The sequence below is a fragment of the Rhagoletis pomonella genome, unplaced genomic scaffold (assembly GCF_013731165.1).
Source record: "Rhagoletis pomonella isolate Grant_MI unplaced genomic scaffold, Rhpom_1.0 Rhpom_scaffold_00004, whole genome shotgun sequence".
In the NCBI taxonomy this organism is placed as follows: Eukaryota; Metazoa; Arthropoda; class Insecta; order Diptera; family Tephritidae; genus Rhagoletis; species Rhagoletis pomonella.
In genome coordinates, this window is record NW_023458558.1 from 452,526 (window position 1) to 477,387 (window position 24,862).

Below are 24,862 nucleotides of genomic sequence, written 5' to 3' on the forward strand. Positions count from 1 at the left end.
GTGAACACTTGTTTGAGTCATTGTATGTTGTATGTACATACATTAATGTTTTTTTTTTTGTTTATGAAGAGGAAGCTTCGAAAGCCTGTGTACCCCGTCATTGTGAGACTTTAACCCGAACTAAACCTCCTACCGTCACACACATATGTATGTGTAAATTAATGAATAAATAAATAATAAAAGTGCGCAAGAAATAATATTTAAACTTGTATATTTGAAACTGAGTCTCAGTGTTTAATTTGTCGGCGTTATATGATTTATGCAACAATTGCTCAAATACCATTTTGGTCTTATATTTTTAGGTATGTTCTTTATTATATAAATTTTTGGGATTTTAGTAAACTAGCACTGAGTATTTCATGTTAAAGAAAAACGATGTTAACTTAAATTTATTTTTAGCAATTCATTAATTTCATTAGACCCGCAAACTCGTTATCCGTCACTATTCGTTCGTAAAGTTTGTATCTCAGTTTATCTTAGACTTAAGAAAACATAATTTTAGCTGCTGGAAAGTGCAGTTTTTGATGAAATTTTATTTTTTCAGGCTTACTAGGAACTTCATTTTCTTCGAGTAATTCCTGTATTTTCGCTTTGAACAGAGAAAACCTGATTCATTACCTTTTCCAATGGAGCACTTAAACTTATGATTGAATTTTATTTTCCCAACTTGACTTTTTTATCGATATTTTCCACCCCCATTAAAAAAAAAATATATATATATTTATTTTTAAGTCCATGTCTGTTAGTTTATAAGTCCTTGTTATAGGGAAATACTAAATATCAATTTTGGGCATTTTAGCCTTTGTAGTTAGTTAAATATTTCAGTTTTTGTCTTTTTAAAAATTGCAGTTATATAATAGGGTGGCGTGACGGTAACTCTAAATGACCAATTTTGTGTAAAAAGCTTCGCCTATCTTATAATGTACCTGGTGCAAAATTTCAATAATCTACCTTCAATAGTTTTCGAATTATAGAATTAAAAGCAGCTAGATGTGTCAAATCTTACACTGTGCGCCGAAGTCCCGTTTTAGGTCTCACGAGCGGCCAAGAAAATGGGCACTCCATTCGGGAAGAGATCCGAAGGTCACCCGGTATTCAAAGTACTACGTTTCTATTGGGCTTTGAATATTTTTCGCCAATTTTTTACATATGTATATATATATATTTATGCACATACATAAGTACATCTTTCGCAGTTTGTTGTTTGCTAATAAAATAAATATGAGCATTTCCACAGAACGGTCAACCAGGACCGAGAACTAAAATGAGCAATCAGTTGTATGGGAGCTATAAGTTATAGTGGTCCGCATTTGGCGGTTCCGCCACTAGATTTGTGCAGCTCCGTGGTTGTTTAATCGCCGCTGTGTTGAAAACAAAGGTAGTCAAGAATATTTCACACCTCCGCAATTTTTATGCTGTTTTTTTTGTTTAAAATATTAACGTTTCTTTGCTACAACTGGTACTTAAGTATTTTACGATCCGCCTGGGCATTAATGCAGGGATCCTCGTACATAGGTCTGCACCCTATTAGTCGTATTTTGTAATTTTTCGCGTTTGTGAGTCTGATTTCCTTGTTGCTGGTTTTGCCTGCTGCTGTGATTTTCCCATTCGATGCTGGTCTGTTCGCCGCCAACAATGCTGCATGCAAGTACCCAATCGTACATACTACATACATACATATGTGGTGGTTTATATACATTATCGCCCAACATTGAAATAGTCTATATGGCTTTCGAAGAACTACTCTGCAACTCTTATCTCCTTTCGACTTTTGCTCAGTACGGTGTTCTTCGTCGTCTTTTACCCGTTCTGGCGCGAGATGCACTTGCATTGAATATTGCGTAGCGTATGTTCATAAATTTTGGCAACAGCTACGTTCTTTTCCACAACACTACGCCAGCTCGGCAAGAACTAATGCTCTTTCCTTGAGACGTGCTGCCATCCGGAAAAGTCCTTGGCTAAAGGACACAACAAGTTCATGGCAAAGTGTTGCATTGTTTTGTGTTGTTTGCTTGCTGCATTCCGCTTGTTTGTTTTTTTCTCTTTTTATGCGAGCAGCTTAGCAATGGTTAATGCCATAAATACTACAATGCATCCGCGGCATGTCGGCACACCGGTATTCCGGGGACGAGCTATGCAAGAACATCCTGGATTGCGCTATCGCACCACTGCCGTTGCATCCTCTTCCACTTAGTCGACCGGCACCGGCTTCAACAAGAAATTCATTTCGTCAGTATGACTGCCAGAACATTTATGTGCATTGACCCCAAAAAGCTGGTGATGTCGTTGCAGACGATAGTGGTAATAACATTTTTTCTGTGGCTATACTAATATACATACTTGTACGTAGTACATCCACTATGCAGTGAAAGTTTTCCGCTTAAAATGGTTTAAATGTGAAAATAACTTTGTAAATGAAAAAACCGAATGCGACTGAGTGACTGAATGAGAGCAGAAATGACAGAATAATGAAGGGATCGCTTAGGCATTGGCAATTGCATTGACGTTGGCATTGGGCGAATATTGGACTTAAATTTGTTCTCAAACTTTTTTGTTTAATACATATTTGAGATATTTATTGAAGAAAACATTTGTACAATTTAAGACGAAAACAGTGTTTTAAAAGTACATCAGCTACATACATATACCATATAACATAACGTAACGGTTCAGTGGTTCGAACCAATTACAAAAAAGTTCAAGAACCGGTTCATGAGTATTTCTGAACCGCGGTTGGGTTCGTTCAAATGGTTAAATTTTTTGAATGCCAAATGATACAAATATTACCACAAATATGATAAATCTATGTACGTACATATATGTATAAAAATAAATAAAATATGGATAACAAGTAGTATCTAGCAAAAAAACCGACTTCAATTCTCAAATATTATCAAGTAATTTTTAGCAAAAAAAAACCGGCTTATTTAATATATATATATATATATATTTCATGATCCAATGATCGGATCTAAACTCAGATTAGTATGGGACCACCTCTGGTACACTACCTTTCCGATGCAAAAAGAATTATCAAAATCGGTTGGCGTGGTCCAAAGTTATGCGGTAACATACATAAAAAAAAAAATATTCCGACGAACTGATTACCTCCTCCTTTTCTGGAAGTCGGTTAAAAGTAACACGTGTCTCATAAGTTTTGGCACAAAATGCATCGTCCACCCCTTCCACAATAACCATGGTATTTTAATATGCGTTTTCATAGTAAGTTACTAAGTTTATTGTCTACTAAAAATTATTTTTATACCACACTATATGGACCATTATCCTTGATTTTTCTAAGGATGTATGGAGCTTTCTTTATCATGTTCTGGCAGACCGATTTATCCATTTCCCTTATCTTTCGCGTAATCCTTCCAATCAACTGTTGCTCATTTTTAGCCTCCCAGCCTTTGTCATACACCATACGCTTAAGTATTGCCCAGAAGTCTTCGATTGGACGTGCCTTTGGGATATTCGGAGGGTTGCCCTTTTTCGGTACAAAAGGTATATTGTTTTCTGTGAGCCAATCCAACGTTTTTTTAGCGTAATGGCTACTTGCCAAGTCCGGCCAAAACATGATTTTGTCGCGAGCATGATTGTTTTCAATGAAACGCTTCAACTTGGTTAAACATTGGTTAATGTAAGTGTCAGAATTGATCGCTGCAGCACCACTTGGGCGGATTAACGGCACTGAAACACCTTTTGATTAAATGGCGGCCCACACCAACACTTTTGGTTCATATTTTGATTTGGCGGCATATTTCACCTTATCTGGAGTCAATTCAATGTTATCAGTGTAGAAACCATCATTCCCGCTTATTTCATGATGCGAAAAAGTGAAGTAAGATTCATCGTCTAAAATTATGAATTTTCCATTTACAAAGTGCTTGTCGCGTAGTGCCCGACAACATTTTGGTATTATTTCGAGCTGCCTGGCTGTATATTTGGGTGTACGCTTCCGTTTCCGGTAAAACACATTATGCTTGGTCAAAACACGATGGACCGTGGATTTTGAAACGTCAAATTTTCGCGATAATCGTCTCGTGGATTGCCCAACGTTGTTTTTGGCCCTAGTTATCAAACTTTTTACGAGTTGGTTAGTTAGTTTTGGCGGACGACCACATTTTTTCTTATTTTCCTGTTCCTTACCATCGCGACAATCTTTTAGAACCCGAAAAATAGTTCGGCGTGATATTGGCTTATCTTTGAATACTTGCAGAATTTCCTTTGAACTTAGTCTGCCGAAAAGATTTTCAGCGGACTTTCGTAATTCTAGTTTGTACGCCATTATTATTTGAGACAATTTAAAATTATGAGTTTGGCAGTTGCCTCTATGTAACAGTAAACACATTGAAAACGTTGAATATAATTTTTACCCCCATTTATGCAGTAACGGAATGCAACAGTTTTGTGCCAAAACTTATGGGACATATGTTAGAAAATATATTTACATAGATGGTGAATGTCGATCCCTTTCTGGTGGGTATTTTCGGTAATATTTGGCGTATGTTGAATAACTGGTCTCTGGTGGATACATTAGACCCAAAGCAACACTGATAAGGCCCAATCAATTTGTTGACGGTGGGCTTCAGTCATTCACACAATACGCTCGATAAGACCTTATAACCTTTGCTGATGCGTATGGCGGGGTCGCCTTTCTTGTGGATTGGGCAGAGTGCGGGCATTCGTTCAGCTGTCCATAGTCTGCATAAGAGCTTATGCATGCACCTTATCAACTCCTCCTCACCGTACTTGAAAAGCTAAGCTGGCAGACTGTCAGCTCCAGCAGCGTACCTCGTCATAGACAGGCGGTCGAACACCGACTCCATCACCATCGACTGGGAGCTCCAGGTGGTCTACTACTCAGCCTTTAGTGCTGCTACCCTTAAGTAGGGTGGAAAAATGTTCCCTCCATAATTTAAGCACGTTCTGGACATCGGTCACTAGGTCGCCATGGTTGTTCCTACAGGAGTTCGCCCTGGTATTGAAACCTTCCGTAAGTCGACAAACTCTATGGTAAAATTTTAGCGCGTTTTTCCTGCCGGCCAGCATCTCAACCTCTTCGCACTCACGTATTTGCGGAGGCTTTGTTCTTTCTTTCAATTGGAAGGGGTTTTTAAATGTCGACTTTTTCGCATGTGTCAGTAATTAAAATAAATTAATTTTTACAGTGTTGCACCCGTATCATATAAAGTGCCGGCACGACATTTTATTTTTCTTTTCTTTATTTCCCAAATTTCATAAGCTTTTATGGTTAATTTGCTTGCCGGATTGTATCAAATCGCACACTCTTAATAAATGCCTTTGCATCTGTTCACTTTGTGTTTGTGCCTCGCAACTAACTAAGCATCATATTGGAATCGGGTTTAGGGTCATCACTCGTTTCGTGGTCTCATTGGCAGCAGCCCTTTATTTGTAGCTTCCCTTTGGTGGTAAATTCTCTTCAAAATTTGAAATTACCCAGCCAAATGTGCCAGCTTGGAATTTAATGTACTCGAATAAAGCAAAGATTAACATTTTTAATTGCGCTACTTCCAGCATCGACCGGCAATGCACATTTAAAAATGGAGATTAAATATTTTTTTTAGTGCAGCACATTAATTAAATTTCTGTAGCGCTTCTCGTATTTTTTCGTCTTAGAGCCTACTTGAAAAAATGCTGCTATTGGAAGATCTATGCGCTTCTTCTTACAGTGTAGTATTGCACACATACATATTATGCATAGATGACGGAAGGACGTCATCCAACACCTCTTACGCAAATACCACATACAAACGTGTTTTTGTACAAATGCATGTATGTATTTATTGTGAAGATGTTGGAAGATAATAAAATATTAATAGCAGTCAGTAGATTTCAAAAATTTTTTAATGCTCAATATAAAAAAAAAATATCAACTGCGTAATTTAGCTTATCAAGGCCGCACAAAACCACAATAAATCGTACTCGTATACTTAGGCATTTAGTAGCAACAATTTTCCAAGCAACTAATAGTAAGACTATCATATTACAAAATGAAATATTTGTGCTATCTAAACGAATTACTATTCTAATAAATTCATATATAAATATATGTATGTGCCTACAATTAAGTTTTCTCTCTCTGTTTTTCAGTATTGGGCAAAGGCCAAGGCGAGACTTGCCGTTATAGATTCCTGGGTAAATATGGTGGTTACTGTTGGATCGTGACACAAGCCACAATTGTTTATGACAAACTAAAACCTCAAAGTGTCGTTTGCGTGAATTATGTTATAAGGTAAGTACGCAGATTTCTATTTATTCACTACGTTATTTTGTTTGTATAAATGTTGGACGGACAATATTCGAGTTGTATGCGAGAATGTAATGACGCGTGTGAAATTCCGTGCAAAATTATCCGAGAAAATAGTGTATAGATAAAAAGTGAATGCGAACAATTTGAAATCGATGATATTAATTTAAAGAATTCAAAACTTAAAATATATACAGTTAAAAGTAAATAAAAAAGTTATTAATAAAAATTTGCCAATAAATGATTGCAAAAGCGTTTGTATACTTGGAAATGTATAATAAAAAAGTAAAATAAAAAAATAAAAACATATTTATAACTAAACAAAATAATATAAATGTATTGAAATATTGTCAAATAATATAATAGATATAATATAATAAAACAATACGAAATAATTTAAAATATAATATGTAAAGTAATATAAAAAATAATAAAATAATATACAAAATAATAAAATAATATACAAAAATATAAAATATAATAAATTAATATAAAAAAATAATATAATATAAGAAATAATAAAATAATGTAAAAAAAAAAATATATAAAAAATGAAAAAATACATAATATAAAAAATTATAAAATAATATGAAAAGTAATAAAATAACATGAAAAATAATAAAATAACATGAAAAATAATAAAACATAATGAAAAATAATAAAATAACATAAAAAATAATAAAATATTATAAAAGTAATAAAGTGATATAATAATATGAAATATAATAAAATAATATAATAGATAATAAAATAATATGAAAAATAATAAAATTTCAGTTAACAATTGCTGATAGAAAGTAGCATAAAAAGAAAAAGAGAAAATTAGCAAGTGATAGGCCTATCGGACATTTTAGTTAGGAAGTGATTACAAGACATAATAGATATCCAAGTTTTTTGTCTTTGATGGAAGGCTGTAACTAATTCTGAAAGGTCTTAGTGAGTAATCGACCGACTTACGTACATATCTATGTATGTACGTTGGATAGTGGCAACACTTCGTTATGTGTGTAAATGAGATTTGTGCCTTATCCTTAATAGTAGAGCCCATGATAAAAATATAGCAAGGTAGAACCGTTCTCTCAATTTGTCGGCCATGATTTTTTTTTTGAAGTTTGCCAACATTTTAAAATGATATAAAAGTGAAAATAAAAAAATGAAATTGTTCGAAATTGTTGTTGCTTGGGATTGAAAATAAAAATGTGTGTGTGAGTTTGTGAGTAAATTTAAAAATTAAATTGTTTGGAAACGTCAAGAATTTTAAAAGTGACTCTCAGCGGTTCTACCTTACTATATTTTTATCATGGTAGAAACCAAAAAAAAAAAAAAACTTCACATATGGGTGTTTCCATGAAAATGTCAACCAGGACTGAAAAAATAAAAACAACTGAAAAGGGTTTTTAAGACGAATTAATAAGAGTAAAAAACTCGAATTTTATATTATAGAAGTATTTCAGCTTATTGCAATTTTAAAACTCAAAAGTTTAAGAGTAAAACTGAGTGTCTCTTCGCCTCAGTTTTCTCTAATGAAATGTACTATTTCCTCTTTCCTATTAACTAAATTAAGAGATTTGAAACATTACAATTACATCTTAAAATCAAATTTGCAATAACAACCAACTATAAAAATGAGAAAAAGGAGAAGTTAGAGCTCGGTTAACGGTAATTTTTTGATTTGCTTCTGACAGTATTCTAATGTCGCGTACGTTATGCAAAAACATTGTTTGTCTATGTCATTTGTATATTGGCAGTCGCAGGTAATGCAGATTACAATTCTTAAGCGAGAATTCTTCCAGTTAAAGATATACAGTAAAATTTTCTTTCCAACCGAAGTAAAAATATATTTGATTACCCTTTAAAGTTTGTCGCATACGTTATTGTAAGTACGAAAATTTCAATCAAATATATCAAAACCAATGTTAATTGCAAATTTTCCATTTAAATTATTTAGAATAGTTGTAAAACAATGAAACGGTGGCGAGAAGAGTTCTCAATAAATACATTTTATTACTTACGAGAAAAATGGTCGCGTACGTTATGTCGCGTACGTTATTGTTTTTTTTTTTTTAATATACAACTAGCCAGAGATAATTTCTCTTAAAATATGAAAGGATTGTAAAGGTACATTATTTAGCTTAGTTTAGGAATTTTTAAAGAAAAGAAAAACTTCCATGATTCGCAGACTTTCGCATATATGCGTGTTTCCATGAAAACCGAAAATGCAAGCAAATGAATTCAAACGGCTTTATAACTTTAAATTTCGTATTCAGATGGCGGAAAAGGGGTTTGAAAACGCGAAACGGTGGAGAGAAGAACTGAAAAAATTTAATTTAGTATGTGTTACTAGTAAAAATATTGTATGGGGGAAAAATCTGTCGCGTACGTTATGTCGCGTACGTTATTATATTTTTTTTTTATAAAAACTAACCAGAGATAATTTCTATCAAAAAATGGAAGGATTGTAAAGGTACGTTATTTAGCTTAGTTTAGGAATTTTTAAAGAAAAGAAAAACTCTCATGATTCGCAGACTTTCGCATATACATATGTATATGTGCCTTAAAACCACTTCTTTTTTTGGTTTTGAACGGATATTTTCCACACCAAAGTTTCGAGGCTGCTTATTTTTTTCTCAAACATAGTACCCTTTGGTTGCAACATAACCGTAATATTGTTTTCAGTAACTTCTATTTTTGATAGATTTACGTTACTCTATAAGCGTACGAATGTCGCGTACGGCTGTATGGAAACACCCATATGCATGTTGAGGCAATCGAACCTAGGATATGTTGGAGCCTTGCGAATAATAGCGAGCACCTCTGCATACTCAACTACAGTGAACTGGTTTTCAAATGTTCACTTTGAATCAAATTTCTTTCCATCGTTTCAACATCTTTAATTTCAGATTTGTTTAAAATTCTGGGTTACGCTTTAAATAATTATCGGAGTGCTCAGAATTTGTGTGTCTAAAATGAGCATTTCTTTCGCCATAAAAATGGTTCTGAGACCAGTCAAGCAGATTGACTCATTTCGGGCTCGTTTCGTGTCATAAATTGTGAGTTGAACAAAAGTGACAAAGTTCACGTAGAACTAAAAGTTTATTAATAATCAAAATTATAAAGAATATTTGTTTTTAAGACCAATATGACTCTTAACTTGGACTCGTATTAGCGTGCCCTTCTAAGAAGGGTATATATGTTCTTTTCTGACTCTTTTTTGAGCTCATAATGAGGGTTACAACTCAAAACTCAGATTTTTCTGACTCTAAAATAACTCCGAGTGATAGCCCTGCTTACATTTTCTGTTAAAAAAACTCGAAATCGCATTTGAATCGAATGGAGAAACTGTAAAGCTCCAAAAAAAATTATGTTATTTTTTTTCTTAGACTAGCGTTTACTCGCACTAATTTTGCTCACTCCATTACACAACAATTTACCGTTTTATTATTAATTAGTGCGATCTACATTAGCCATTTTCTCACAAAATTGTATGTCTGCTTTTAGAGTCAATAAAGAATTTCAATCAATCGTTTTTTTTAAATTCATATTTTATTACTTTATTTATTAAATTTTACTCAACGCTGAACTTCTGACATAAATTGCAACACACACATGCATACATATGTATGTATAGGGTGGGCCAAGTAAGACCTACAAATGATTACGCCACGCAGCGTATCTGGATGGAGGCTCGCTCCGTATCTCGTCTCAATTATTCTGCTTCAGCTGTCTAATATTTAGTCTCTGCTTTATTAGCACTTTTTTTTTTGGCAGCAGGCCCTTAGTTTGCTTGCAGTGTGCGCAATCGGTCCATCTTGTGGCGGCAAAAAGTTGTCAATTATTGTTCCGTAAGAAGCCCCAGAAATCGTTTCTGGCGTTTCATCCTCATTATCGAAGAAATATGAGCCGATAACTTTTTTGGCCATAACACCGCACCAAACAGTGCATCTGGATGCCCTTGGACTTTCAGAGCCCCACAATCTACAGTTTTGCTTATTGATATAACCATTTAAATGGAAATGCGCTTCATCCGACATCGAAAAATTACCTAAAAAATCAATTTGTGTGGCTAATTGTGTAAAAGGAGTAGCGTATTGCGGTCGCTGTTGGTGGTCTTGCGGTAGCAGTGCTTGCACAAATTCTGCAAGTATCCACGACAATTTTCCAAGAGATTAACTATAAAATGCAGAAAGAAAATACTAATAATATTAACAAGTAATTTTTAGCAAAAACAAATCGATTTCAATTCTCATATAAAAAATATACATATGTATATATATATATATCCTATGATCCAATGATCGGATGAGACACTACCTTTCCGATGCAAAAAGTATTATCGAAATCGGTTGACGTGGTCCAAAGTTATGCGGTAACATACATAAAAAAAAAATATTCCGACGAACTGATGACCTCCTGCTTTTTTGGAAGTAGGTTAAAAAATAATTCCGTTATACGTAAGACATTAGTAGGTCTTATTTGGCCCACCCTGTATATACATTTGCGTCTGCAATAAATGAACGAATAAAATGTAGGTAAATTAACCATTAGATATAAATATTTTGTTTGTATTATTTGGGCAGCAACGCATCTCAAAATTAAATATCGCTTCAATGAACTTAAATTGAAATTTATTTCGGGCGCGTGTTCTCTTGAGCGCGAAAAGCACCATAAAGAATGCTGAGATGCAAATGAAAACTTAAATACAATTATAAAGTGTAAAAAGTAGACGATAAAGCTCATGAGCAAATGGCCAATATAATATGCGAATATTTTATTAGTTAGATGACAAAAGCTGGATGAATAGCCTCTGCAGGTGTTGGAAGACAAATGTCAAATGTATTTTTTCTGACCAGTTGGCTAGTGTCATATATAGACACTTTGCTATGTATTTCAGCCCTGCTAAGTGTTTTTCATTCGAGCAAAGAGACACAAAATGTGAAAGTTTTAAGCATCTGCCTACTTAGCAACAGCAAATGTTTTGGTACACGACTTGAAGGCAACCGTTCTCCGTAATCAGTGAACATACCCACTCTATGTAAGTTAGGGGCTACATATTTAGAAAGTGACATTTACGCAAAGTTTCGGTGTTTAAAATTTTTAATGTAAATAACTTGTTTGTAATCATGGAATGGGGTCCGCTCGAGAACTTCATTTCGAACTTCATTTTGACCAAAATTTTTATTTATTTTTTATGGTAATATTGATGCGATGCGATGTAAACAAGACTAACTGCATAAATAATTGCAAAATGATATTTTAAGTTAAAAATATGTTTTAAATGTGTTTGGTAACACATTTCCGTCGTAAAATATCCACACATTTTCAATAAAGCTTATAATATTGAGGTTTACAGACATACATTGGCGGTCAAAAATGGATGAATGGTGTTTTGTCTTTAATATGTAAGATGTTTTTCAAGCTAAAAATTTTTTTATATGTTTTTTTTTTTTTATAAAAATATGGTTCGTGCTTCAACAAAAACTGTATAAATCAGACTTTCAAACTTTAGAAAAATACCGTAAAAGCAAAAAACAAAATATTAAAAATCAATGCGATTTTGTAGCCGCTCAAAACTTGCACTTGTTTTATTAGATTTATAAGCATGTTAACTGCATACCCAAAAAAAATTCTAAAAATTCTGGTTAAAAAGCTCGAAATTTAGTGGAATTTTTCTAAGTCCTGTATAAAGTTTGATAGTGTGATTTATATATTTTCTGTTAAAGCATGAACCATCAAATGGGAAAGTAAAAAAAAATGGACGCTAGCACGGGAAAGAAGTTTTTAAAGGCATTTTAATAAAATATTAAGTAAAATTATATTTTAAGCACATGATTTAGCAGAAAAAACTAATACAGCCGCATTGAGAAGAAATTGAATTTTTTCCTGAGTCGTGAGAAAACCAGTACAACAAATTTGAGAGCTAAACGGGGTGATTTACAAACGAATTTTGATTGAGATAATATTTATACATATGTCAGCTTGTTTTTAAATTAATATGATAACTAATTAGATTAAATAATTTTCGTTTGTGTGCACCTCGGTGAAAGCTATTACTACTGAACTATTTACAGTATTGGCCAATACAATAGCACCCCCATTTCAAAGTGATATTGTTTGCCACTCATGTTTATTTATTTATTTTTAAGAATTTTCAATTAAAATACAGTTCATTCTCTCACAAAACTCACATAAACTCAAGTTTAAAACTTTTTAAAAGACCGCAAAAAAGTGCAACAAATTTTCACCCAAATTTCAAACTTTTTTCTCAGAAGCGGTAGAATTTTTTTGAATACACAGTTTTATAGCCCATTCAATTTTAGTCTAATAATGTGCAAGTTTCAAGTGGCTTAAAATTACCGTTGATTTTTTAGAATTTTTTTCGCCGAGGATCTTGCGGGTTTCTGCCATATAAAAATAAATTGTGTTTAGTCGTTATATGGAAGCAAACGAGACAAAAAAAATTCTAAAAAATCAACGGTAATCTTTAGCGACTTGAAACTTGCACATTATTGGACAAAATTTAATGCGCTATAAAACTGTGTACTCAAAAAAATTCTACCGCTTCTGAGAAAAAAGTTTGAAATTTAAGGGAAAGTTTGTTGCACTTTTTTGCGGTCTTTTAAAAAGTTTAAAACATTGGTTTATGTGGGGTTTGTTGGAGAATGAACTGTATATTAATTGAAAATTCTTAAAAACATAATTAAACATAAGTGGCAAACAATATCGCTTTGAAAGGGGGGTGCTATAGATATGTCCTATACTGTATATTGCTTGCTATTAGTTAGTGGGTCGTTCCATATTGTAACTGCCAAGAACCTTTTCTACGAAGTGCCATATTTACGGTGACCATATTTAGGAGAGCCGAATACGGGACAAAGCAAAATTTGCAAATTTTTTCCACAACAGCTTACAGATCTTGAAAGCCTCCTTCAATGAACCTAGATTGTATTAACAGTATCCTTTTAGTTATATGAAAAATTTGTAGGATAATTTTCTCTAAATCTTACCCCGTAAAATTTTTTTAAAAAATTCGTTAAATTTTAGTATAATAAAGTGTAATTTAAGTCGCTAAGGCTTACCATTAGTTTTTGGCAATTTTTTCTTTGTTGACTGTGTTACGCATTTTTTTCATACAAAGTACGTATGTTCGACCATTTTTTTGAAAGAGAAGCAAATGAGCAGCACTTTCCACTCGCACTTTATTATACTAAATTTTATTGAGTTACAAAACTGCAAACCAATTTTTTTTATCAAAAGATTCTCATTTGAAATTTTGGCAAAAAAAAAATTTCCGGTTATTACCAAAATTCTTGAAAACCGCCCCAATGATTTTGTCTTTGTTTTCCTTTATCAAAAATTCAAGTTTTTTCCGTTCGTTTGGTATATTTATTTATTTATATATTTAGTCTACTGAACAGTTTAATTCTAACAGACTAAGGACATAAGCCTAATTAAAAATTCGAAAGAGATTAAGTCTAAAATTAGCAAAGGAAGTATTAAAATCTATGAGAGAAGAATAAGTGTTACACAACCGGATACATCTTGTTATCGGTTCATTAATGCCATAATTTGCAACCTGCGTTGCTTCCTCGAACAATCGAGTATTTCTTAAATTACGTGAAGGAATGTGAGCCTTAAAAAAGTTTACTATACTCCCACAGTTAATTCTGCCATTTTTTAGATTATAAACAAGAAGCAGGGAAGCACATGTTCTTCTGTCTTGTAGGGATTGTAGCCCAAGAAGCTTGCGTCTACTTATATAGGGCGGATAGTTTGCAAACCCGAACATTTTAGAAAGAGCAAACTTTGTAAAGACTTTTTGTACTCTTTCAACTTTCTTTGTACTGACTTCATAAAAAGGATGCCATTATATTAAAAATAACAACAGATAAAAATAACATACAAAATTCCAGTGTTAATAATTACGATAATAAACAGAAATTAATTACCTTAATTTATGCAACTACATTAGATGTCAATAGTTGTGTAGATGTTGTAAGGTGAAAAATGTACAACTGAAAGTATGGTTTAGTTTAGGCACTTATTGCCGTAATTTTACATTAATGCCTGATTTAATTATACATGTTACAAAAATTAAAAAAAAAAATAAAATTGCCGTAGGCTGGTGATTATGCCTAGTGTCATTAGAAAATTTTACACTTAATAAAGATTTAATAGGTCATACATATTTTCCCCACAACAATTATATATATTTTTCCGCTCTTAAATTTTTCCTTTCTCCCTCTCTCGTTCTCACCATACAACCGAATGCCAATGTAGAATCAAATCATTTAACTGATTCGTTAAGTGACAATGCTCAACCCTAATACACAGTTCAACCATTCGTGTAAATTGAATTGTTTTTTTTTTGCATTATGACGTTTTAAATAATCCAATAATAACGTAATTTTACATATTACGTATACGCCGTGGTAAACTTGAAAAAGCTTATCGACCTTTGACACATTTGCATTTTGTGACAGCATTGAGTGATAATGAAATTAAACCAACAATTAATTGTAATTAAAATACGATAATCGTCATTAGAAGCTGAATCTTCATTTGAAGGCTTGCAGCAGATAAGATACAGCCTTGACATAAGTGGGCGAAGGGGGGGAATTACTCTATTACGATATGCTTGATTTCATTCAATTGTTCAAATGTTGAAAAACACTACGTCTTGCAAATCGATTGTGTAATCATTTGCATTACATAGATATTTACATATGTATGTATATACTATATACATCCCAGTCGAAATTTTATGCATTCGACATCGCTGTTGGTGGCATGAACTTGCTGCTGTGTATACCATGCCAGTATAAGTGAACCTTCATTTTCATTTAACACTCGTGGTTTCTCAGAGCGTATGCGTACTCTAACCATACACTTGTACTACTGCTGTATGCATGTGGCTGTATTAATCTTTCAAACATACAAAAATGCATTAATGGAACAGTATTAAAGCATTCTTACAAGATATGTGTCCCCAAATGTAAATGCTACTTTTCGGATACATTTTAATATATGGTACGTACGGGTACATACAAAAAAGTAGCATTTACATACATATGCGAATGCATATCTTGTAAAAGCCCGTTAGTACTGAAAATATTACGAAAAGTCCACTGCTGTATAGTAGTCAAATTTATCGAGAAACGTACTTAAAACTACAAAAACGTACGTTCGCTTGCAGTTCGCTGGAATTTGAAATTAGTTGTGGAAATTCACGACTACGCATGAATTTTTCACACTAATTCATTCATATAGCAAGCATTCTTCATGAATGCCTACATCTGATTTCTACTGGGATGTTTCTTGTTTGCATAAATATCTAAACACATATGGCGGCACATATATATGTACATACTTATGTATATATCTTTAGCTGAAGTCGTCATCTAGATATGGGTGGTTGCGCCAATGAGGCACTCAGTGACAATTATTTCCACTTTCTTCGCCTCCTACACGATTTGCAAAGAAAGCATTGCCGTTAACATTTAATTAAGATTAAAAAACTTGATATGTATGTACACATACATATGCACATCTAAATTTGTACAGGAATACATATTTTTATAAATACATATAGTGGATCGGAGAATTAGTTATCCAAGGAAGTCGCATAATTTAAATCAATCCATTCTACGCTAAATTTTCATGCTTTCGGTTTTCAAACGACCATCATTTTTCTTGATTTTTTTTGGGTCATATCGTCGTTTAAAGTACAAAACCGCGTACCGTCTTGCTGTAAAACCGCGTAACTGACTTTTTTTTTTGCTAAAAATTGGATTTGCTCACACAAGCTCTTGGCTCAATCCTTATCCTTACAAAAATTTAAGAGTACCGGTTATTTTTTCATGAACCAAGTTAGTACGGGACCACCTCTTGGGTAGCACATTTCCTTTACAAAAGGAATTATAGAAATCGGCTAACGTGGTCCAAAGTAACATGCATAAAAAACAAAACAAAAAAAAATATTCCGACGAATTGATAACCTCCTTTTTTGAAGTCGGTTAAAAAGTATAAGAGCGAAAACTTTTCTTTTCTAATTTTTCACATACAATACGTCGCCCTTCAGTCTTTGCCAAAATGTATATTGTTATTTTTTTTGTTTGTTTGTTTGTGTTTTGGGCGACAAACTTCTTACGCTTTTGGTTCGGCGCGGTTTAGATGGTGGTATTGTCACTAGTATGAATGCTTTTTAATCGTAGGAAAAAATGTGTTAATTTTGTTGTGTTCTTTATTATTTACCTACATACATATGGGCATATTTTCTCTCTTATTTTTACTTCTTTCTTTCAACTACTTGCAAATATTACAAATATAAATGTATGTATACGGGCAATTCTCACAAACTTCGAATTTTTTTGTGAAACAAGTTATTTTTCACATGTCTGAAATTTTTAGTATACGTTCCTTTAGCTGCTACAATACAGTATCCTGCAATTTTAGACCGATTTCGAAAATTTTCAAAATATAGCTTTTTTTTTGCCAAGTTCAATGATTGTACTGAGTTTGGTACAGATCGATAAATCGGTAAGCGAGATATACATACGATGAACCAAATAAAAACTGGGACGCAACATTTTAGTAAGTTTTGGCTATTTTTCTTTATTTTATTTAATGTTTATTATTTTTGATGAAAGTATAGCTGAGTACTTAACAAACATCATATAAATCCAAATTTCAGACTTTGTGCAAAAATTGTGAAAAATCTGCAAAGCTTGACAAAAAGTTCTAATTTCTTTATCAGCATCTTTAGACAAAATTTTGGTATTCAGTTTTTTAGCAAAGAAAATTGCAAATTTTAAATATCTTGGACTTGGATTTTTGGCATTTTTTTTTATTGACGGTGCTTCGCATTTTTTTCATATAAAACGAATTTCCGAACATAAACTGCAAAAAATCAACGGTAAGTCCTAGCCTCTACAGCCCAAGCTATTTCATTTGACACCTCATTTTAGAAAATCGAACGAACGGTGCAGATTTGATGTCATGGACAAAAATGCCTTTGGGTATTATATATATTGTTTTTTTTTTTTTTTGGGGGCTTTGCTTATCTCTTTTTCGCTCTGTAACTCTGTAACGTATTTGCGTAAATTTTCCAATTGCAGACGATATGCTAGTAAAAAATATGCATTTTTACTTTTCTGCACGCATGGTAACCTTTTAAAGAAGTTTTTTTTTTAATTATCTTTTAATGAGAGCACATAAGCCTGCCACATCTAAATTGATGCCTTTTATACTCCAGAACACTACAACAGTTGTCCGTAAAAAGGACCACCACCTTGGCTCTTCATAACATCCTTTCTTTTGCAAGCACATGCTTCTAACGGGTTGCATTCGATCCTCTCTAAAAATTACCAGCTCAATAAAAAAACTCAAACCTTAGCAATCAACGCACCAAATTTTGCAACGTAAAATAAAAAAAAAATAACAAGAGTCACACTTTTATCTGTGAAAATCTCCAAATATTATTTCTGAATTATATGCATATTTGGTTAGAAAATATGTACCGTGGTCCGTTTTTTCGCATTTACATAATCTGCACAACATATGTAGCCTGATGTTTGTTAACAAACCAGCGAAAATTATGTGTCCGAATAAAAACTGTCGAGTAATGCGAAAGTTCGAACTAATTGCGAATTGCCCATATGCTTATGTTGGCAATTTTTCGAATGTTAAGACCACCATCAAATTATTGTTGGCCCTTAAAGAATGTTAAAAAGAGTTTGTCGGAAGTTGAGCGGCTTAATTTTGTTTGTTGTGCAAAAGTTTCTTAGGCCTGTAATGGAATTTACACGCGCTGATAACACTTCTGAACTTAATACATGCACGCGACGACGCCTATCTCCATCACACCAACACCATAAGAACTTAAGACAGTTGCCAATGCACACATACACATACACCAGTTTCTACGTTTCTACATAAATATGTATGTTTTGCGCATTTTATTTTCTCTTACCAATCTCCAGCAACACCTCCCGGCTCGGCATTGTGTTTGTGTGTTTTGTAGTAATAAACGTTAATAATGGGTAAATGAATGAATTGCACCTTCCCCGCTATAGTTTTAGTACTTCGGCGTGCTTTGAGGGGGGGAGGGGGGGGGGGGCTTTGCGCTTAGCGATAATGGGCACTACGAACAGTGTTTTAACAAGTTAGTTTCCATTTTAGTTCGCTTAGTTCAAGTATAACATTTGTCCCTGATTATTATTTACGTCCTTCAGTCTTTGTCATATTTTTTAGCCAGCGTGATTTAGTTTCTGTTTCGCATAGACGTAAGACAAATCGAGATGTTTTATTTCCCAAATACACATCGATATTTTTAAGTCTTTTTGCTGTATATGGTTTGGTCAAAATAAATTTGGGAATATGAATCGTGATTTTAAATATTAAAAATCAAGTAATTTCAAAAAAACATTTCCTAATGAAATTTATTAAGATGGTAAGGCAGATTGTTTTAATACCTTTCCAATGATACGTCATTTTTGTAATTGAGCAAGAAATAGCGAACTTATGAAAAATTTTGTTGACCCAACTTGATCGATGGTTCAATCTTTGAAGATGCATTTTTATTTTTAACCCGATCTTCTTTTCTTTTAGCTCATAGGCTACTTATTCTTGCCTTTACGCTCAATTTCTCAGGTCTAAGGTGTTAATAGGCTTAAATACTTTGTTATGATTTTTGTTCGCAAAAGTGCTACAAAGTACAGGACAACAGTACAGTATTTTGCATTTTTAGGCATTTAGCAGAAGTGTAATTATTTTTAATTATCACATCATAAATTACGGAGCACCTGAAAACCTATAATAGACTGTTAACCCAAACAAGCCATTTTGCTATGGACATGGCTAAATACTAGATACTAAATACGGCAGAAAAATATTAGAATTTGAATCGTCCCAGTGAATTAGCATTATAGGTAGAAACTCATCATAATCGACACTACATACATAGCTACTATGTAGTTCACAAGTTGAGAAATATAGTGCATATATGTATGTATAAGAAAACAGACATAATTTGGTTACTGATCTTGTTTAGTTGTTTTTTTTTTTTTTTTTTTTTAAAGAGAAAAACCCAATTATCTAAAAGAAGCAGGTAAAAAAAATTATGTTAGAGAAGTTGTATTTCAATGAGGACAGATTATTTTAATGACTAAACTTTTGCTAAATTATTAACATTTTTATTTTGGCTTTGAAATTAATTCGAACGCAACATTTTTGTGCATTAATTTTTCTAACCTGGGGTAGCTGTTTATTATTTTTACAGTTTAGAATTTATAATCCTCTAAACGAGTTTTATTGTCTAGTAAACTTCCGCATAAAAGCAACGAACCCTCCATACATATTTACATACGACAGCAAAATACATACATACATACATGATAAATGGATAACATATACATACATATAATACATATATATACATATTGTGGTCTAACGCGTATCTATGCATATTTTTCATCTTCCCCATCAAATGCGTTCCAACCGTTTCCACAAAAAGTCACCCAAATTGACTTTCGATCATATTCAAGTTGTCTATAGATTAGTTGTTGCGGACATGTTGCGCGCCTTTTTTGTTATTTCAAAAGTAATTTGAAATTTTATTACATATGAAAACGCTTGACAAGTTATGGCCTCGTTACGTTTTATACTGCTGCTATTTGCGAAGCTAAGCTCGAATTTTCCAAAGTCAGCTGTCGTGCGTTCGCCATGTCGTATGAGTGATGTATTCTTCTTTAAACCCGTTTATATGCGTTGCATTAAATGTTTATTATACAAATAACACAAAAGGATGGTTGGTATCTTCAATACGCTTGTGCGTTCTTCTGCATTGTTGTTTGTCGTTCGTTGTTATTAGCAGCAACACATGCGGCTCTCTTCTTTTTGCTTACTAACACATCTGCAATTTTTCGTACAGATACATACATACATATATCTGTCTCATTGAATTGTCCTGAGCTGGTTTGCGAAAATATATCACGAGTTTGTGATTTACATGTCGAGTACAGAAAAAGAATTCCACGTAGAATTACGATGAAAAAATAAAAAAACAAAAGACATTAAAGTGAATGCGAGAAGGATGAAGCTATTAATAAGATATGCTGAATTAAATTTCGTTTAATAAGCGTTGAAGACCAAAAATTTGCAGAAAATCGCATTGTCATTTTTTACATTTACATCTACGCAATCTTCTATCAGCATCTAATTATTTCTTTTCCCTTTTATTATAATATTTTCTTAAATTTGTATGTTTTTATATCCGCTCGAATTCCTTAGCCTTGCGGCTGTTTATTCAATTACCTAATTTCCCTTTTTGAACTAACATACACAGTTGTTTGTATATTAGTATGTACATACGTTTGTGTGTGTAAAGAGCCGTTACAGTCATTTTTTATTTTATTTTCTTGTTTTTGTGTTGTTTACAATTTATGCACACTAATGAAGTATAAACATTTTCTAGCGGGAGAATCAAGTTTAAGGTCTTGAATAAGAAAGTATAGTAAAATTGATTTTTGATCGAATACTTACGAATTTTCTAACATTTACAACTAGTTAGGTGTTCCCTTAAAAAAGTTAGTTTTAGCCAAGACATTTTTATCAATTAAATAATTTTAATTCTTTAGCCCTTACTTAAATTCGCCACAAAAAAAAAAACTTTGCTCGTGTCACGTTTCTTCGGTTTATTTGTTGCAAAAGCCGTCGCTTGAACTTCTCTACTTTTTGGCCTTTATATTCTTTTCTTGTCCAAGATGAAGCCCTATTGTCGATTTTCTACTCGACTCATCCGACGAAATTAAACCACAATTTTGGCTTTTGCATCAGCTCTGGACACTTTTAGTCTTGTGAGCTGGAGAGGAATCCTGCGTGAAGAAAGGTCGTGCGTCACAAAATAGCTATGTGTCGCATGGCAACACTTTTTTTTATTTTATGTTTTATTTTATTAAATTTCCTCCAAAATTCAAGTTGTGGTCATTTCTACAAGTTTTTCAATAGATGATACGTGTTTAGTTTGTATCTGTTGAATTATTTATAACAATTTTATTCGGCTTTTGACCACCATTTACACAGTCCTTGATCTGATTATTAGCTCTTTGATTTTTTGTGCTTGTTTTTCTCACAACTCAAGGAACAGTTCAATATGTTCTCTGTGCCACTGTGATCACCGTTTTCTGATAAATTAATGAATTTATATATGTATATCTTAAGTTAATATTTTATTAAAAATGCCTTTACAAAACTATTTCCAACTTTTCCGGAAAAATATTTAAACTTGTTTGTGCTGTGCTAGCAATCTCCAATTCGCCTTTCGGAAATAAAAAACCTCTCTCGAAAGACACTTTGCATGCAAGGTGTGACTACTCATACAACAGCTTGCTGAGACTTCTCGATTTGACAGCCTTTTCGAAATATATTGCATTACCACGTCTGGCAGGCTCTATACTTTCACATTTGACCTTTCTACTTTTCTTCGCGAAAATAATCTATAAAACTAGGTTGGCCACTGAAAAGTTATTGGTTGAATCTAAGATTATTGTATAATTACAGATTAACGAGGAGGGAACTTTGTATAGCTAATCTGTTTTTTTTTTTTAATTACAGATTAGGAGTTAAGCTCTACATAAGTAAACTTACTTTGACAGTTATGGGCCCTCTCGATATACACACTGCAGCAGCTGAATATACGCTCGTATCTGCTGAAGATATTTGCTTGTTTCGCTGCTCACAATTGTTAGTCCATCTCGAACTCATACGCACTTGTGTACCTACATTAGGATGATCCTTAAAAAATCAAATGAGCGATTTTTTTTCAGTCTAACCCGTACAATCAGTAACACCACACGGTCACACATATCATATACAAATTTTGGTCCCGTTTGGAGAGGATTAAGGCGTGTCACACTGGGGCCAAAGTTGAAATTCCTCTATAGAGACTCAAAAAATTAAAATCGCCAACTCATACCCAAAATCGATATTGCCGTAGTCGAAGATATCACATATAAATTTTGGTCCCGATTGGAGTCGGTTAAGGCGTGTCGCAATGGGGTTCAAGGTCATATGCTCCATGGAGACTCCAAACATTAAAAATATTTTAAATTTTTTTTCATTTAATACCCAAAATCCAAAGTCCTGATTGAAGTCGGTTAAGACGTTTTCATAGAGTAATCAAAATTTTTACACCTGTGCGCCACGCCTTAACTGACTCCAACCGGGACCAAAATTTATATGTGATAGCTTCGACTATAGTAGCATCGACGTAGGGGTTGAGGCGTAGGAAATCTGATGTAAAAATTTGCTTCTTACGTTTAAGGACCCCCCTAACCTACACACATACTATATTTAGTAACTCCTTCCCTTTAGTGGTGTTTGCGTTGGTTTGATAGGCTATAAATACACGTGCCGCCAAATAGCTTACACATCCACCCATAAAAAAGACGAAGGAAAGCAAATATAGTCGAAGAAACTGCGGGTAAACATGTTATTTTTTTATTAGCGTACGACAAGGACTATTGTAGTGTAGAAAACTCGCATACTCGAACCACATATATAGCCACATATGTACATATGTATTGTACAGCCATGTCGAAACTATTGAGGCCACTAAGCAGAGAGTTTAAATTAAAGCTACTCTATGTTAAGTTTTTTAGTCTTACCTACAGCCATAATCATTTTAAAAAGCTTATGACTAAGTACGTAGTGCGCTATATCAGGTTCTCCGTTAAGCATAACAAAAAAAAAATTGCAAAAAAGACAAACTTTATACTATGTACATATATTTGTAAAAATCAAGGAGTATTGGGGTTAAAATGTATTTTGCAATTCCTAGAACGATGTTGTTGTTATTGACATTGTTGCCGTTTGGCTCAGTAACTTAACCTACTGAACTATACAATTATTTTATCCAAATAAATTTAAATTTAGTATAACTATTTTACATGGACTAGTTATGTTGCAAATAATCTTTTAATTTAAGGCTTTTGCCCTTAACATTTGTGGAGGAAGGAAAGAGCAATAACACTCAGTTCTTAGTATTTAAAATATTTTTCCAAATTTTTATTCAGTCCTTTCGGTGTTTTGCAGTTACAAAAAGCGATAGACATACATTTTGCCATTAGAAAGTTCAAATGTTGCCTAAGGACTTGGTTGTAATATTTGAAATTAATTTAGTTTTATTGACATTTCACGATTCAAGAAGATGTGCACATATTTAAAGGTAATACGATGTCATGCATGCATATGTATGTATTTTTGTCTGTTGTAATTTTTTGCCATTAGACACGCTTGCTTTCATTCTCGCTTTTACTTTCACTTAAACTCTCGTTGGCGGTGGAGGCCTGACGATGAGACGATGACGATTCGTGGCTTATTTGGCTTCCGTTCGGCCTGAAATTCTAAGTGCTATATGTCTATGTATGTATGTATGTATGTATATCATTCTCATGGCCATGTCACTGCCTTTAAAAGTGAAAGTTCAGCCTACAATCCCAGACACACTCCCTTGCTTCCTTGTTTTTGTAACAGCAACAAATATGCGAGCATGTGTGCAGGAACTTTTCCGTAATCTCTAACGAAGTCACTCTCATCAGTTGAACGCCAGCCAGCCTATATACATTAGGGTGGCCCAAAAAGGCATGTGAAAAGTAAAGCCGGAATTTTAATGTCGCCACCATTTAGGATTTTTTTTTGTGATCAACAAATATTTAGGGAGTGCTCAAAGCGCTCAAAGTTTTCCATGTATTTTATGAGGGGAAATTAACAGTTTTCGTAGAAATGGTATAGAATTCTAGAAAATCAATATATTTCGATCGGAAAACTCTGCTTCTCTTCAGGAAAATCGCAGTAATAATACCCAACTGTTTATTTAACCATTTTTTCATGGTAACCATATTTTATAGGTCCGCTAAAACAACCAAAAAATGCAATGGGCCAATAAAAAGTCTTTAGTATTAAAAGATGGTTAAATAAATAATTGGATCTTAATACTGAAATTCTCCTGAAGAGAACCAGAGTTTTCCGATCGAAATATATTGATTTTCTCGAATTCTGAACCATTTCAGCGAAAAGTTGTTCTTTTCCCCATATAAAATATATGGAAAACTTTCAACGCTTTGAGCACTCCGTAAATAATTTTTGATTTGAAAATAAAAAATGGGGGTATATTTTTTCGGTATAGAACAATCCTCGGGGATGGCGGTATTAAAATTCCGTCTTTAGTGTTTTTGGACCACTCTAATGTATAAATGTATATGATTTACTATGTGTGTGTAACAGCCTTACTCTATTATGTAAATGTTGCGCCACTTCATGCGATACACAACGTAAACAGGCTTAGCAGTACCTAGTGCTCAAGGTCAAGGCTCTATAAAAGCCGCATGCTCAGTGAGCACGCAGTTACCGCGCATTTACTCGAAATCATTTGTAGAGCCCATGCGCCTACACGTAGGCCACAAAAGGGAAATGTGTGCAGGATATAGAACGCAAAGTTAAAGTATTGAAAGAACGGTGCTCCCACATCCTTTTACATTTATTCTCATCGATTTTGTTTGAATGCTCGCCACTCATTTTTCTGTACACGTGCGCTCC

The 24,862-nt window shown here is 33.4% G+C and overlaps 1 protein-coding gene across 9 annotated transcripts in view; it reads left to right on the top strand.

The window, feature by feature from the left end:
- LOC118736765 (protein similar) overlaps positions 1–24,862 on the top strand; it is a 259,354-nt gene that overhangs the window by 75,647 nt on the left and 158,845 nt on the right. For all 9 annotated transcript variants that reach the window (XM_036466781.1, XM_036466787.1, XM_036466788.1 and 6 more), the window contains one exon: positions 6,115–6,256. In XM_036466781.1, coding sequence (XP_036322674.1) covers positions 6,115–6,256 — 142 coding nt within the window. The remainder of the gene's footprint in view (positions 1–6,114; positions 6,257–24,862) is intronic.